General features: G+C 39.0%; 8 protein-coding genes across 8 annotated transcripts; 4 read left to right on the forward strand and 4 right to left on the reverse strand. All coding sequences in view use genetic code 12, as the record gives it.

Annotated features, from left to right (window-relative positions):
- Positions 1–747, forward strand: KGF56_001859 (uncharacterized protein; the record flags this gene model as incomplete). The annotated part of the gene is made up of 1 exon (XM_049323027.1): positions 386–747. A coding segment is annotated over one exon (362 nt), but the record flags the coding sequence as incomplete, so codon positions are not given.
- A 679-nt stretch (positions 748–1,426) lies between these two features.
- ACO2 (aconitate hydratase) lies at positions 1,427–3,823 on the forward strand (the record flags this gene model as incomplete). The annotated part of the gene is made up of 1 exon (XM_049323028.1): positions 1,427–3,823. One exon carries the CDS (start codon positions 1,427–1,429, stop codon positions 3,821–3,823), a length of 2,397 nt encoding a protein of 798 aa, XP_049181064.1.
- Positions 3,824–4,091: 268 nt separating this feature from the next.
- On the reverse strand, positions 4,092–5,636 carry VMA2 (H(+)-transporting V1 sector ATPase subunit B; the record flags this gene model as incomplete). The annotated part of the gene is made up of 1 exon (XM_049323029.1): positions 4,092–5,636. The coding sequence occupies one exon, from the start codon at positions 5,634–5,636 to the stop codon at positions 4,092–4,094; it is 1,545 nt and encodes a 514-aa protein (XP_049181065.1).
- Positions 5,637–5,879: 243 nt separating this feature from the next.
- On the reverse strand, positions 5,880–7,408 carry KGF56_001862 (uncharacterized protein; the record flags this gene model as incomplete). Its single annotated transcript, XM_049323030.1, has 2 exons — positions 5,880–7,289; positions 7,394–7,408. The coding sequence occupies 2 exons, from the start codon at positions 7,406–7,408 to the stop codon at positions 5,880–5,882; spliced, it is 1,425 nt and encodes a 474-aa protein (XP_049181066.1).
- A 290-nt stretch (positions 7,409–7,698) lies between these two features.
- On the reverse strand, positions 7,699–8,619 carry KGF56_001863 (uncharacterized protein; the record flags this gene model as incomplete). The annotated part of the gene is made up of 1 exon (XM_049323031.1): positions 7,699–8,619. One exon carries the CDS (start codon positions 8,617–8,619, stop codon positions 7,699–7,701), a length of 921 nt encoding a protein of 306 aa, XP_049181067.1.
- Positions 8,620–9,823: 1,204 nt separating this feature from the next.
- PTC4 (type 2C protein phosphatase) lies at positions 9,824–10,918 on the forward strand (the record flags this gene model as incomplete). Its single annotated transcript, XM_049323032.1, has 1 exon — positions 9,824–10,918. One exon carries the CDS (start codon positions 9,824–9,826, stop codon positions 10,916–10,918), a length of 1,095 nt encoding a protein of 364 aa, XP_049181068.1.
- Positions 10,919–11,864: 946 nt separating this feature from the next.
- On the forward strand, positions 11,865–13,451 carry KGF56_001865 (uncharacterized protein; the record flags this gene model as incomplete). The annotated part of the gene is made up of 1 exon (XM_049323033.1): positions 11,865–13,451. One exon carries the CDS (start codon positions 11,865–11,867, stop codon positions 13,449–13,451), a length of 1,587 nt encoding a protein of 528 aa, XP_049181069.1.
- A 374-nt stretch (positions 13,452–13,825) lies between these two features.
- TPS1 (alpha,alpha-trehalose-phosphate synthase (UDP-forming) TPS1) lies at positions 13,826–15,259 on the reverse strand (the record flags this gene model as incomplete). Its single annotated transcript, XM_049323035.1, has 1 exon — positions 13,826–15,259. The coding sequence occupies one exon, from the start codon at positions 15,257–15,259 to the stop codon at positions 13,826–13,828; it is 1,434 nt and encodes a 477-aa protein (XP_049181070.1).
- Between the last annotated feature and the right edge of the window lie 761 nt (positions 15,260–16,020).

Here is a 16,020-nt window from a genome sequence, read left to right on the forward strand (position 1 = left end):
GCATAAATTTCGAAGAGGCCCTGGGTTCGATTCCCAGTTCGCCCCAATTTTTTTGTTACATCAGTAATAAATTCAAGACCATTCCGTATCTTCCTGTGACACTATCGAGCAGAGCGATACCGGTCATCCATCCCTCCATTCTTTCTTTTTACTTCCTCTGGTGACTGCAAACAACCTTCCCTTGTGGTGGAATCTTTGCCAGAATTTACGAGGTGAAGAAAAAAAAAAAGAAAAGAATAAAAAAGATTTCACTTTGAAAAAAAAAACAAACCCTTTGTTTGACGTGTTATTTTTAAGATTCACCAGCTTTTCAGTCAAATTCCTTAAGGACTCATTGAGATGTTGTCACGCCTAATATGCTATTTATTCATTTTATCTACACTAGTCTCTGCAAATTTGTTTGACTTTATACACCAATTTGGTGGTGCAGGCGATAATGGTAATGCGAGACATCAAGGCGTGAAAAATCCCCAAGAATACGAAAGCACGGTTTTAAGCTCACAATGTGGCAAATACTTATGTCCAGATACTGGAATTTGTGTTGACGCTCCAAAATTCTGTCCTTGTCCATTCCCATCATCACAATTGAGATGCTATTTACCAAATGGTCGTTATGTTTGTATTTCAAAGCCAACAGGCGAAGGAATTAGTCAACGATATGCTGATCCAAAGACTAATTACAAAATAGATGCTAAGGACGATAATATACGAGACTGTGGGTGGGTTAACAGAGCTTGGAGAGCATAACTGTTAACAGCCTATAGCTACTGTTAACAGCCTATAGCTACTGTTAACAACCTATAGCTACTGTTAACAGCCTATAGCTACTGTTAACAACCTATAGCTACTGTTAACTACCTATATAGCTACTGTTAACTACCTATATAGCTACTGTTAACTGCCTATATAGCTACTGTTAATTGCCTATAGCTACTGTTAACTGTGCTTTAGTTCAACCTTACTTAGGCTAACAAGGTACAAAGTGTCGGATAGTATTGGTGACAGCTACAAAGTGTTGCTCCACTATCTCGCTCCGCTCGATAGTGGAATAGTGGGATAGTATTGGTGACAGCTGCAAAGTGTCGCTCCACTATCTCGCTCCGCTCGATAGTGGGATAGTGGGATAGTGTCGGTGACAGCTGCAAAGTGTTGCTCCACTATCTCGCTCCGCTCGATAGTGGGATAGTGGGATAGTGTCGGTTGATCTCCCTGATACAAAGATAGCCTTTACGCTTATCCATTGCTTATCGCAGAGAGCCTGACTCATAATTTTTCAATGGATTACATAATCAACTAAAAAAGATTTTTTTTTTTTTTTTTCACAGCTGCAGTGTAATCAAATATAGTTTGGAACCAATTGGTCCAAATACCATCAAATACCATCAACTCTTTCTCTTTAGTTTTGTAGACAGGAAGGGAACTCAGTATGTTGAGAACTCGAATTGTGGATGGGTTGTCTCGTAGATATATTCGCAGGTGCCTTGCGACCCAGGCGTTTCATTATCAGGTACCCGAGGAATATCAATCGAGAACTCCCCCATATTCTAAATTGATTGATAAATTATCAAAGGTGCAAAAAATCATCAACAACCAGCCGTTGACCCTTGCTGAAAAGATCTTATATTCGCATCTATGTGATCCAGAAGAGAGTCTAGTGTCATCGAATCTTGCCGATATCAGAGGTCAGCAGTACTTGAAATTGAATCCTGATAGAGTTGCAATGCAGGATGCTTCAGCTCAGATGGCCTTGCTCCAGTTCATGACTTGTGGTATGGCCTCAACTGCCGTACCGGCGTCTATACATTGTGACCATTTGATTGTTGGGAAAGATGGCGCAGATACAGATTTGACCAAATCAATAGCAACGAATAAAGAAGTTTTCGATTTTTTGCAAAGCTGTGGTGACAAGTACGGTATACAATTTTGGGGTCCTGGATCGGGAATCATTCATCAAATCGTATTGGAAAACTTTTCTGCTCCCGGGTTGATGATGTTGGGAACTGATTCTCATACTCCAAATGCAGGTGGGTTGGGTGCTATTGCTATTGGTGTCGGTGGTGCTGATGCAGTGGACGCCTTAACAGGAACGCCATGGGAATTGAAGGCACCAAAGATTATGGGTGTCAAGTTGACTGGGAAATTATCTGGCTGGGCTGCGCCCAAGGATGTTATTACTACGTTGGCTGGCGTATTGACCGTGAGAGGAGGCACTGGCTATATAGTAGAGTATTTTGGAGAGGGTGTATCAAACTTATCGTGTACCGGAATGGCCACCATTACAAATATGGGCGCAGAGATTGGTGCAACTACTTCAATTTTCCCATATCAAGAGGCTCACAAAAGATATTTGAACCAAACAAATAGAGGACCAATTGCTTTAGCGGCTGATGCAGTGAACAAAGACTTTAAGTTCTTGCAGGCTGATGAAGGTGCCGAGTATGACAGAGTTGTTGAAATAAACTTATCCGAGTTGGAACCACACGTTAATGGACCATTTACCCCAGATTTGTCTACTCCAATATCTAAATTTGGTAAAACTGCACAAAAGGAAGGATGGCCAGAAACCGTGTCCGCTGGATTAATCGGATCATGTACCAACTCGTCGTATCAAGATATGTCGAGAGCTGTCTCGCTCATCAAACAAGCTGAGGCTGCAGGACTAAAGCCAAAGATTCCATTTTTTGTTACACCAGGCTCGGAACAAATCAGAGCTACCATAGAAAGAGATGGACTCATTGGTACATTTGAAAAAAATGGGGCTATTGTATTGGCAAATGCCTGTGGTCCATGTATTGGACAATGGGATAGAACAGATGTAGCGAAAACTTCAACTGAGTACAACGCCATCTTTACAAGCTTTAATAGAAATTTCAGAGCAAGAAACGATGGAAATAGAAACACAATGAATTTTTTAACTTCACCAGATATGGTCACAGCCATGATTTATTCAGGTGACATTTCCTTTAATCCGGTTACCGATTCAATAAAGTTGCCAAATGGGGAAAGCTTCAAGTTTGAGCCTCCTGTTGGTGAAGATTTGCCTAATAGCGGTTTTGTCAAGGGACGTGAGGAATTTTACCCTGACCCAAACCCACAGCCCAAGCCCGAAGTAGCTGTGAATGTTAGTCCAACGTCGGATAGATTACAATTATTGGATCCTTTCCAACCTTGGTCGGGAGAAGAATTATCTACGAATGTGTTGTTGAAAGTTGAGGGAAAATGTACCACTGATCATATTTCTGCTGCTGGTGCTTGGTTGAAATACAAGGGTCATTTAGAGAACATTTCATATAATACATTAATTGGGGCAGTGAACAAAGAAACCGGTGAAGTTAACAAGGCATACGATTTTAATGGAGATGCATATGGTATTCCTGAGTTGATGATGAAGTGGAAAGATGAACATAGACCATGGATTGTAGTAGCCGAGCATAATTATGGTGAAGGTTCAGCAAGAGAACATGCGGCATTATCTCCAAGATTCCTCGGAGGAGCTATGATACTTGTCAAATCATTTGCTAGAATCCATGAAACAAATTTGAAAAAACAAGGAATGTTGCCTTTAACTTTTGCAAACGAGGAGGATTACGATAGGATTCTGAGTACCGATTTGATAACCACACTCGATTTGAAGGATATGATTTCAAAAGATGGTAATAATGGAGGTAACTTGAGGTTAAAAGTCACCAAAAAAAATGGCGAGGAATTTGAAATTTTGGCTAAACACACAATGTCTAAAGACCAAGTTGACTTTTTTAAGGCTGGATCTGCCATCAATCACATTGGTAATTTGAAGAAAGCAAACCAAGAGAAAAGAGGATAGTAGGGTATTTTGTAAATATAACATGTCTTTGAAAATTTCTCAAATGTTTTATAAAAGAGGATTTTGCCTTTTTCTTTTTTTTTTTTTATTTATCTAATTTTTGATCTTTCCAATCTTTCGAAATGAATAAAATGGGTCTAATGAAAGAAGGGAGTGGTGATGGGGGTGGTGGTGAAAAGAAAGAAAGAGTTTATTCTTATTTTATATTATCTTATCTTATCTTTTCTTTTCTTTTCTTTTTTTTTTCTTATGCATCTACCATGTACCTTTACTTATTGCCATCATCATCGTTGTCATGGCTTACATCTTCATTATCATTATCACCGTCATCATCATCATATTGATCTCTATCTCTACCGTAAAATTCATCCAAAATTTTAGGACTAATTCTATTCAACAATTCTCTTGGATAAATTCTCAATAATGACCAAGCCAAATCCAATGATTCAAAGATTGACCTATTTTCATATGCACCTTGACTGATGAAGTTCTTTTCAAACTTGTCTAAAAACTCTAATGACAACTTATCCTCGGTTGAAAGGGCTTCTTCACCAACAACAGCCTTCATGGCAGCAGCATCTTTACCAATTGCATACTTGGCATATAGTTGATTCGAAACATCACCGTGATCTTTCCTAGTCATACCTTCACCAATAGCAGACTTCATCAAACGTGACAAGGAAGGCAAGACATTGATTGGCGGGTAAATGGCTCTATTGTGTAGTTGCCTATCAACAAAGATTTGTCCTTCTGTAATATAACCAGTCAAATCTGGAATTGGATGTGTAATATCATCATTAGGCATGGTTAAGATAGGAACCTGGGTAATGGATCCATTTCTACCTTCAACTCTTCCTGCTCTTTCATAAATTGTTGATAAATCAGTATACATATAACCTGGGTAACCTCTTCTACCAGGAACTTCTTCTCTTGCTGCAGAAACCTCTCTCAATGCATCTGCATACGACGACATATCTGTCAAAATAGTCAATACGTGTCTTTCGGTTTGATAAGCCAAATACTCAGCTGTAGTTAATGCCAATCTTGGAGTAATGATTCTTTCGATAGTAGGATCATTAGCTAAATTCAAGAACAATGAAGTACGCTCCAAAGATCCGTTTTCTTCGAAATCCTGTTTAAAGAAACGGGACGTTTCTAGATTGACACCCATTGCAGCAAACACAATGGAGAAATTTTCCTCGTGACCATCGTGAACATCCTTGGTAGGTCTAACCAAGCCGGCCTGTCTACAAATCTGAGCTGCAATTTCATTATGAGGTAAACCTGAGGCCGAGAAAATGGGAATTTTCTGTCCACGAGCAATTGAGTTCATAGTATCTATTGCTGAAATACCAGTACTTATCATTTCTTCCGGGTAAATACGCGCATAAGGGTTAATAGGTGAACCATTTATATCCAAATACTCCTCAGCAAATATCTTGGGCCCCTTGTCTATGGGCCTACCCGACCCATCAAAAACCCTACCCAACATATCTTCACTAACGGGCATTTTCAAATTTTCGCCAGTAAACTCAACTTTTGTCTTTTTAACATCTATTCCAGAAGTACCTTCAAACACTTGAACAATTGCCTTGGAACCACGAACTTCCAAAACTTGCCCTTGCCTGATCGTGCCATCGGGTAATGTCAAGTTAACAATCTCACTGAAACGAGGGAACTTGACATTATCAAGTATAACTAACGGTCCATTCACCCCTCCCACTGTATTATATTGTATTCTTGGCTTTATCTTGAAACCCTCAGTTACGGCCTTCTTGTTCAACTCGTATAACTCTTTATCTGAAAGCGACATCGTTGGCGTTTCGAATGTTTGAAAAGGGGGGGGGGCTGTTCAAATTACAACTTCCTTTGACATTTTCAATTTCAATGCTTCCGTTGCTCAAAGCAGAAAAAATAATTTAAAAAAAGGTCACGTGATCTCAATATACCAGAAGTAAATTAAATATACAACTTTCTAGATATACCATACATATATATATATATATATATATATATGAAAATATGAAAGGAGAATGAAGAAGGGGGGATTGGGAGCTTATAGCATTTCGCTGATGATATCCCAGTCATCTCGCTGGTCCAGTTTGGGTTGGTTAAGAAATAAGTTTTTGAAATTAAGATTCTGTAGAGCCACGGGTTTATTATGTTGTTTTTTAGCAAATAAGGAGTTAATGATTTGATTGTATACGTGTTCCAATCTCTTTTGAAAGTTTTGATAAGGATGCCGCTTTTCAACAACTGATCCTAGGGGATACTGAGTGTCCAAATGTGCGATTTCGTTCAAGATTTTCTCAAAATCAGCACTTTCGTCAATACTAAACTCTCTGCCTTGCATTGAGAAATGTCCTAAAAATACTTCGAAATTAGCGGAAACTTTGACAATAATTACTAAAAACTCCAAGAAATCCTTTATACTCAACTTGTTGAACGGCTTGTTGATTATTCTATGAGGAATAGTGATTTTCTTCAGTGTGGCAGACCCGGGCTGAGATAAAGCGGACGGGGTAGAGCTATTTTCTCGAACAATCGTTGGTATTTGGTTTAGTTCACCAGGCTCAACAGAAGAGGACCTCGCTACTCGTCGCTGGTAATTTAGTGTCTTTGACGATAGCGGAAGCTGATAGGCATCACCTAGCCTAACAATCTTTTCCGTTGCATAGTCTATTTCTTTTGGAGTGGTGGAATATTCCAGCTGGTATCTTTCTTCATCAATTATCGAGTCCTTCTGCCCCGTGATCAACATTTCTTTCTTCTTGAGTAAGTCGTAAAACCTTTTGCTTGGTAAACATTTGCACAAGGTATCCAAATGCGGTAGCTGGATTTTAAACAAAAAGGATAGCTGCCTTTGTAAGTCAATCAATCGCTCGACAAATTGGTTTATGACTGTGAGATTGTAACCAAGAAATTCTTCAATTTTCAAAATAGGCTGATAGTGAAATAATAATGTTCTTTTCTTTTCGCTTTTTTGAAATGACATATCTAGCAATATTTGGAAATTGTGATTCTGTATTTTTAGTGCTTGCATTTCCACTTGTTTTATCCTTGTCATTTCAAATTCTTCAATTTGTTTGATGACTTTGGAGATTTGTTCCTCATAGCATTTGATCAAATGGGATTCCTTTTGAAGTAGTTTTAACCGCAAGAGATCTATTTCCTTTTCCTTACTAATCTGCACCTGACTTAGTTGATTGACTACCTTTTGTACTTGTTCCTTTCCTCGATTTATTGATTCGATTCGCGCCTTGGTATCCAGCAAGCATACTCTGCTCAATTGTAGCGCTAAAGAGGTAATGGACGCAATTGATGGTACGGGAACATCATCACGATCCATCAGCTCGTATATCTCGTGAACTCGCTGCTTAACATCACTACTATCATTTTGAAGCAAAAAGGCAATCTCAAGTACTTTATTTATCTGGTTTTCATGCTTAGTTAAGACTTGATCCTTCTTGCGCGCCTCTACTTGAAGATCGCGAAGGTGCGTGACAATATTATTCACATCCGCTGCACTACTCGTATGAAAATCCTCATCATGATCCTGACTTTGCATACCACCATGTGGTTCATTTGATATCAGGAGCAAGAGGAGGGGGGGGGGGGGGGGGGGGAAAGGTGGTGCTCTTACCAAAGTTATCAAAAACTCGCTATATCAGCGCTTAAATCATAGCACAAAACCACTTTTATTCAAAGGTTTGTAAACATGCACACGACCATTCAAACGGTAGCGGTAATGGTAGCACTACACGTGACACCTTAGTTAGAAGGTTTTAAGAGCCCCCCCCCCCCCCGCACCCCCGCTAAGGCGGCTTTGGCTAAGGTTGGTAATGGCAAGAGGGGTGTTTTCTGTTTTCAATATTTCACGTTACAGGCGCCATGGCAACGCCCAATTCTGAGTCTCCTTGGCCGTAATATAAGAACCATTGATTTTTGAATTGTACGATTCCTTCACAAAACACAACGTGGTTTACTTGACCTTTGAGTTCGTTAGCTAGCTCTGGCTTTAGAATCGGTCTCTCTAGTCTAGCCAACGGTCCCAGTTTTAAGTCATCATAGTCAATAAGCATTTCGTTCACTGTGTATGTATCCTTTGGCAAATCTTTGCCGCCTGTTGTAGCTGCATTGTAAAAGAAAATCCATTTATTCTCAGCGCCGGCCATTTTTATTGGCGCAGGTCCACTTTCAATCAACTTGTTTTCTCGATGGAAAATTTGTTTTGCCCAAGTATTTGTATTTATGGAGTCACTGGTTACCTTCCAGTGCTTTAGATCCTGGGATTCTGCAAGATGTAATTGCGAGTCACCCCATATCATGTAGTACTTTCCATCCTTGTTTTTCTCGTTGAATATAGCACCAGATTTGGACCAATTGCTGCGAATAATTCTGTCTCCGTTGCTGGTGATGGCAATATCATTCCATATCAGCGGTACAATGGGTCCATATTTCCGCCAATGGAAAAGATCTTCACTAGTACCAACACATAAACGAGCAGTCTTCAAATCGTAAGCAGTATACGTCACAATGAACAATTTCAGTATGGGATCACGCACAATTCTAGGATCTTCAACTCCCCCACCTTGCTCGTAAATCTCCGTTGCCGTTAATATGGGGTTTTTATGTTTACAAAAACTAACCCCATCAATCGACCAAGCTATGCCTATTGAAGATACCTTGGCACGATTCTGGGCGCGATAAAGCATAAAAACGTAGGTATCGACTACTATTGCCGTGGCATTGTACAAATAGGCAGACTCCCATTCGATATTAGGGTCAGGCTTCATTATTGGATTGTGTTTGTATTTCTCAAAGGGACCAATGGGAAACTGTATTGGTGGTTTATAGTGCTCGTCTCCATCGGGAGTGTCTCTGTTTACCAAGGGAATTATCATTATCGAGAAGGTATCGAATCGAAAGGTCTTTAACTGGGGAGGGGGAGGGGAGAGGACCATATATAACCATATAGGGGTAATGTTTTACTTACTATCGCTATCTTATACTAGGAGGAAACCTGCTTTCTACGGAGAGTCACGTGACGAAAACCAAGGTGCAAGTATCAACAGCCGGGGACGCCAAGTTTTCTTTCAGAACCTGAAAAGAGTCTACAAACCCTCAAGTCTATAGACTTGCTCTGCTCGATAGTGGTGCAACACTTAGTAGCTTGTCCAACACTATCGAGCTAGTCCATGTGTAGACCCCATACCCAATTAAAAATCACCTGGTTAATAACAAACGTTAGGCGGTATTTCATTTTCGTATTTTTTACCCCTAAAAAATGTCGTTAACAAAAGAGGAAAGAGGGACTAGACGAGTGAAACGAGTCTAGTCCATTGAAAGAAAAGAGAGAGAGAGAGAGAATAGACGAGTGAAACGAGTCTAGTCCATAGAAAGAAGAGAGAGAAAGAGACTAGACGAGTGAAACGAGTCTAGTCCATAGAAAGAAGAGAGAGAGAGACTAGAGAGAGAAACTAGACTCGTTTCACTCCTTTAGTAGAAAGAGCAGTCGATAAGAGACTAGACTCGTTTCACTCGTCTAGTCCAGAGAGCAGTCGATAAGAGACTAGACTCGTTTCACTCGTCTAGTCCAGAGAGCAGTCGATAAGAGACTAGACTCGTTTCACTCGTCTAGTCCAGAGAGCAGTCGATAAGAGACTAGACTCGTTTCACTCGTCTAGTCCAGAGAGCAGTCGATAAGAGACTAGACTCGTTTCACTCGTCTAGTCGAGAGAGCAGTCGATTCATTTCATGTCGTAGCGACATTCCATGATTTTTTTTTCTTCTTTTTTTTGATGAGAGTACCAAATTTATCATGGCCAATAATTATAGTTTAAAATAGTATCGTGGACAAAGTCTTTGGATAGGTGCTAACTAGAGGAGGAAGAGGTATCGAATAGTGAAACTTTTGAAGGATACTTCTATCTCTTTTCTTTTTTTTTTTTGTCATTTTTGATTTACTCATAATAGACATATACTGCTTGCTTGAAAAAAATGGGCCAATTGCTATCTCATCCCATTGAAGAAAAGGAGCTAGATTATAAGGTATACTCCCAATTATCCTATTGTATAGGCTCAATGCAAGGGTATAGGATGTCAATGGAAGATGCACATGATACGAAGATTAATGAAGATGAGTCTATTGCGGTATTTGGAGTGTTTGACGGGCACGGAGGAAAACAGTGCTCTCAATACTTGGCCGAGCATTTAATCAAGTATATTTTTAAACAATTGGTACACGAGCGAGATAGGATGTTGCATAATCAAAAGTGTTTTGATAATCAACAAGTTATGCGATTATTGAAACACGCATATTTCAAGATAGACCACGATTTGTCCAATTACAGCAATTTCATCAATTGTGGTTCGACTGGGATAACGCTTGTGATCATCAACAACAAATTATATGTGGCAAACACGGGGGATTCGCGATGTATCATCTCAATAGAAGGGGGGTTGGCAAAGACACTATCACATGACCAAAAGCCAAACATTATTGGAGAAAGGGTAAGGGTGGAAAATAGCAACGGATATATTGTCAATAATAGGGTCAATGAAATACTAGCTTTGAGTAGAGCTTTTGGAGATTTCAAGTTCAAGGTGCCTTACTTGACGGAGACTAACAATCGGTACTTCATCCAAAACATAGAGCAGCTAGTGAATGAGTCTAATCAGACCAAGAATGATACGGCAGAAAAGGTCACGGCAGGCGATCACGAGTATATACAAATCCCACCAGAGTCATTTCAAGTCACTGTGGAGCCAGATATACTCATTTATGACATGAACGAACTCAACCAGCCGGAATTTATAATTATGGCATGTGACGGAATATGGGATTGTTTTAAAAACGGTCAATTGGTCAAGATCATTAGAGATAAATTGGTATTGGGATGGAAATTGAACAAGATAGTAGAGTGCATCCTCAACGATACCTTGGCCATGGCCAACAATTATACGGGGACCGGGTTTGACAATATGACGCTTGTTATCATTGCTTTACATGGAGGCGGACTGCAAGTGGATAACATGGATGAGTGGTATCAGAGGATGATTGATAAAATCGAAAAAGAGAAAAGGTTGCGCTAGGCGACACTAGGGAGCGAAGCGAGCTAGTGGAGCAGTATGTAGTTACAACACTAGGGAGCAGTACGCAGTATCAACACTAGGGAGCAGTACATATGGGTTTGTTGACTTGGCTAAAGTGGAAGAAGCTGCTCGGTTAAGGGGAAGGGGACAATAAATGTTATAGAGTATAACGATAGAGACTTGAGGATATATAATTAATTTACGACTTTGTATGACTGTGTTAATCCCAGTATCAATTGCCCTGCCCTTTGGCTCACCTCTCTCTATTAGCGAGCGAAGCGAGCTAGTGTCTCTCTATTAGCGAGCGAAGCGAGCAAGTGTCTCTCTATTAGCGAGCGAAGCGAGCTAGTGTCTCTCCTCTCTCCTCTACTTCTCCACTAGCTCGCTACGCTCACTAGTGACGAGACACGTGACCAAATCGACTGATTTTACGCTGACGTGATTAATTTTTCTTGATCCAAAATAAACTTGAGGTATCAAGTCACATTAATTCATTAATTAAGTTAAAGCCTTATTATTGGCCAATTAAAGGTAATTGCACTATATCAAAAACCTTTATTGTGTTTTTCGGTTTTGGGATTTTATCAAGTTTGAGGTAATCCTCTACGATTGTTTTTAAGGGAAGCTGTACTTAAAGGAAGCCGGAGTCAAGGCAAGCTGTACTCAAAGGAAGTCGGAGTCAAGAGAAGCTGTACTCAAAGGAAGTCGAACTCAAGGAAGCTGTACTCAAGGAAGCTGAACTCAAGGAAGCTGAACTCAAGGAAGCTGAACTCAAGGAAGCTGTACTCAAGGAAGCTGTACTCAAAAATTTGGTTTCACATACCGTTTTAGATCTCATTGGGAGCTGTTGAATTGGCCATATAAATATTCCCCAGACAGCTTTTACAAGGTGTCATCTAGCAGGATTTCTGTTGCATTATAGTGCATTTAAAGTATATTATATTAAATGACAGACATTGAACAGTACAAGGATCCAATATTATCGTTGGTGACAGATCCAAATTTGAACAAGGACCAGCTAAAGTCCAACCAGCTAAGAAAACTAATACGCGAAATCAGTGTCCGTAAAATCAATAAACTATGTTCCTCCAGTTTTATTGTTCTTCAAACTTTAGAAAAGATCCAGCTAAAATTCAAGAGCTGGGAGTTCCTCTCGCTTGAGTATAATTCAGAAGAGCATTTTGCTCACAAGGACGATAAGATAAGAATATTCAATACCGGTGTTGCCGATAAAGTTATTAATGCATGCACGGAACTTAATATCAAGATGGTTAAAATCTCCCTGGATATAGATTTATTAAGTAAGCTGTCCAAGACTTTGAATCTTTCGGAGTTAATGAGTGACGATGGCGCCATGTTGACAAGTTTGCTACTTCGTATTATCAAATCTAAAAACGAGGTGATTGAGCAATTGTCGATTTTCTACTCGAAAGCGAAATTAATTTTGATTGGACGAGATTTGGAGATATTAAATGAAGGAGAGGGAGACGAAAACACAGTAGATTATTACAAAACGTTCATTGTTGAGCTTCTACGACAATTGAATGATGCTATAAATGAAAATGATTTTGATGCAAAATACGAGTGCTTGGCCGTGATCAATGATTTGGAAAGGATGTTTGAAAAGTACAAGATGGAAAGAATGATAGATAAGGGCATCGAAGAGTATGATAATCAACAAAAACAGAGACAGAGACAGATTCCACGTTATCACCAAGAGGACGAGGACAACCATCATCATCATGAATCAGCTTCAACGGGCATGACTGACGCACATTCAATTTTTGATGAAGAATTCCCTTCGAGTATGGGTGAGCCACACAGCCCCGAGGATACATTTTCAGAATATTCCATGTCTGCAGTTTCTACTGCTCAATTGCCTTTGGTTCACTCAATAACAAACCAAGGTAGCAACAGAGCTAAGGACTCCGTTTATGATTATGGTTCAAGTAGTATGTATAAGTCAACCATTTCAGAGGAACTACCATATTTGATGACGGCGTTCAGCTCAGCAAAGAATTTCAAAGAAGACGTTAGTCATTATAAACAGGAAGAAGAGGAAGAGGAGATTGAGGAGCAGAAGAAGGATGAGCGCGAAACTAGAATGAAGAAATCAAATAAGAATAGGCAAAATACACCACAATCAGCACAGCAGCAGATGCAGCAGCAACAGCAACAGCAACAGCAACAACAGCAACAACAACTACAACAGCAACAACAGGAACAACAACAGGGGCAGCAGGTGAAGAAGCCATTCTTTCATAAAGCGAGCGGATTGCCAAATAGTAACTTATACGCAGACGCTCGCCTTATTCAGCAACAGCAAGTACCTAGTCCAATTTTAAATAACTCACTATTAAGGACGTTGGGGATTAGACCACAAGTTATAAGTATACCCCAAAATAGCATATTCAAAAACGAGAAGGAGACAAACAAAAAGCAAGAAGAGGTGAACGAATTTGGTTTCCAAAAAAAGCGGTTGCTTTTGACAGAGGAAAACGTGCATCATTTAAATCGTGATCTTGTTGATTGAGAGAGAAAAGGGTACAATATGAAGCCAATACTAATTTGTTTGCTATACTATTAAGTAACATATTCAGCATTTTTTTTATTTTTATTTAAACAAAATTTATTATACGGACTTTTAAATGGTGACCTATCTTTATCTCTACAAACTTTTAAATGGTGACCTAGAAACTATATCTTTATCTCTACAAACTTCGTTTCTCGTAAGTTACTTATTACTGCTTTGATGTTTCTGGAAATACATTAAAGCTAGGTACAACTAATTTTTTTTTTTTTATTTTTATTTTTATTTTTTTTTGGATTATTTATTTATTTATTTTTTTTTTTTTTTAATTGCAAAACGCTATTTATCTATAGGTATTACCACTTGACATGTAAAGTTCATTGGGATTCTTTATCAGAGTGACATTTGTACAACTCCTTCACGAAAGATTCTCCCCAGTAACCAGAAGTGTACTTTGAAATATATGAAAACATTGATTTGAAATTGAACTCCCTCTTTTCTCTAGGCAAGGTCAAACTTTCCTTTATAGCATCACTCATATCTTCCGTGTTCCATGGATTAACTATTATAGCGCCCTTAAGTCCCTGAGCAGCACCAGCAAACTCAGATAAAATCAAAACACCCTTTTTATCCTCTTGACATGCAATGTATTCATAGCTCACTAAATTCATTCCGTCTCTGGTTGAACTCACTAGACAAACGTCACTAATGTCGTATAATGAAATCAATTCATCAAATGGTATTGATTTATGCATATAATGTATAGGAACAAACTCAACCGTACCAAATTGTCCATTTATACGACCAACGAGATTGTTTACCGTGGCACGTAAACTTTGATACTCTTCAACGTCACCACGTGAAGGCACAGCCACTTGAACAAGAACGACTTTACCTATCCATTCTGGATTTTGCTGAAGGAATATCTCAAATGCGTGAAGTTTTTGTGGCACACCCTTGATATAGTCCAATCGATCAACTCCAACAATAACTTTTATACCTTCGAATTTTTTCTTCAATTGAGCAATACGAGCCTGTACCAGCGGCTTTGTAAGCCCCTCTGTGAATTTGTCAACATCAATTCCAATAGGGAATGCACCAATTTGGATTTTCCTCTCATTATACTCTATTCCATTGGGCAATGTTTTTACGTGGGGAACAATTCTTGATACCGAGCTCAAAAAATGTCTTGCATAATCATAAGTATGGAACCCAATCAAGTCACAGCTCAACACACCGATCAAGATCTCCTTTCTAACGGGCAAGATTCTATAGATTTCCGACGAAGGGAAAGGTGTATGTAAGAAAAACCCAATTCTAATATTTTTCTTAGTAGTACCAAGCAACTCCCTCAACATTTCCGGGAGTAACATAAGATGATAGTCATGAACCCAAATCATATCATTATCTGCAACTTGCTCAACTAGAACCTGGGCAAATTTCCGATTTGCTTCGATATAAGCTGCCCATGCATTCTCATCGAAATTCATTTCTCCCGGATGGTAGTGAAACAATGGCCATAATATGGAGTTGCTAAACCCATTATAATGCAAATCAGCAATAACATCACTTAGAAATATCGCGGTACATTTGAATTTGGAGTTAAGATCATTATTGACCTTGGCTTGTTCATCTTGGGGAATTTCCAAACCAGGCCACCCCAACCATTGAAACTCCGTTGATTTCTTGAGCCCTTGCAAGGCAGTAACAAGTCCACCCGAAGACATTGAATACTCGTACGTGCCATCTTCTGCTCTCTTTATTGTTACAGGAAGTCTATTTGAGACTACAAATACTTTACCTTCAACCATTGATGTTATAACCTAACCTAACCTAACCTACTACTCCCAACAAAAAAAAAAAAAAATGAACAAAACCCAAAGAATTCGAACCCCCGTGTGTTGAATAAAAATAAATTAACAACAAGAAAGTGTTTTACCGTCAATTGAGGTGGTTTTCTCAAAAATTAATGATATATAGATGGATTTTTTTTTTTACAAGGGTAAAGAAATTTTTCAAGTATAATGTTGTAGCAATCAAAAGAAATTGACATATAAAAAAAATATTTCAATTCTAGAGCCCTACAGAATTGACACTATAGAGATGAAAGTCAGAGGAAGAAGAAGAATTTAGTTTACTTAAAAGTTGACTCAAACTCCCATGTCTTTTGTTGAAGTTGACTTGGCTATACCATTGATATTATCACTATTTTCGTCTCCTCTATTTTAGGAAATTGACCCTTTCTACATTTCTAGGAAACCAACTCTTTTTTAAAGAAAAGAATGATTTTACCCTTTATGCTAATCGTCCTAACATCGTGTTATTGTGTCGATGAGTTTGTAAAAATGTCCTACTTTGATTACATAGTAGGAACATTAATTGTTTATGGATAAGGCTATTGCATATTTTTCGCACCCTTGTTGTCCTTGCGAGCGAGAAACTAGCGAGCGAAGCGAGCTAGTGGGGCACTGGAGAATAGCGACAGTAGCGAGTAGTAAGTAGAGAGTAGCGACAGTAGCGAGTAGTAAGTAGAGAGTAGCGACAGTAGCGAGTAATAAGTAGAGAGTAGCGA

Source organism: Candida oxycetoniae, assembly GCF_023343755.2.
Source record: "Candida oxycetoniae strain CBS 10844 chromosome Unknown scaffold64, whole genome shotgun sequence".
NCBI classification, from domain to species: Eukaryota; Fungi; Ascomycota; class Pichiomycetes; order Serinales; family Debaryomycetaceae; genus Lodderomyces; species Lodderomyces oxycetoniae.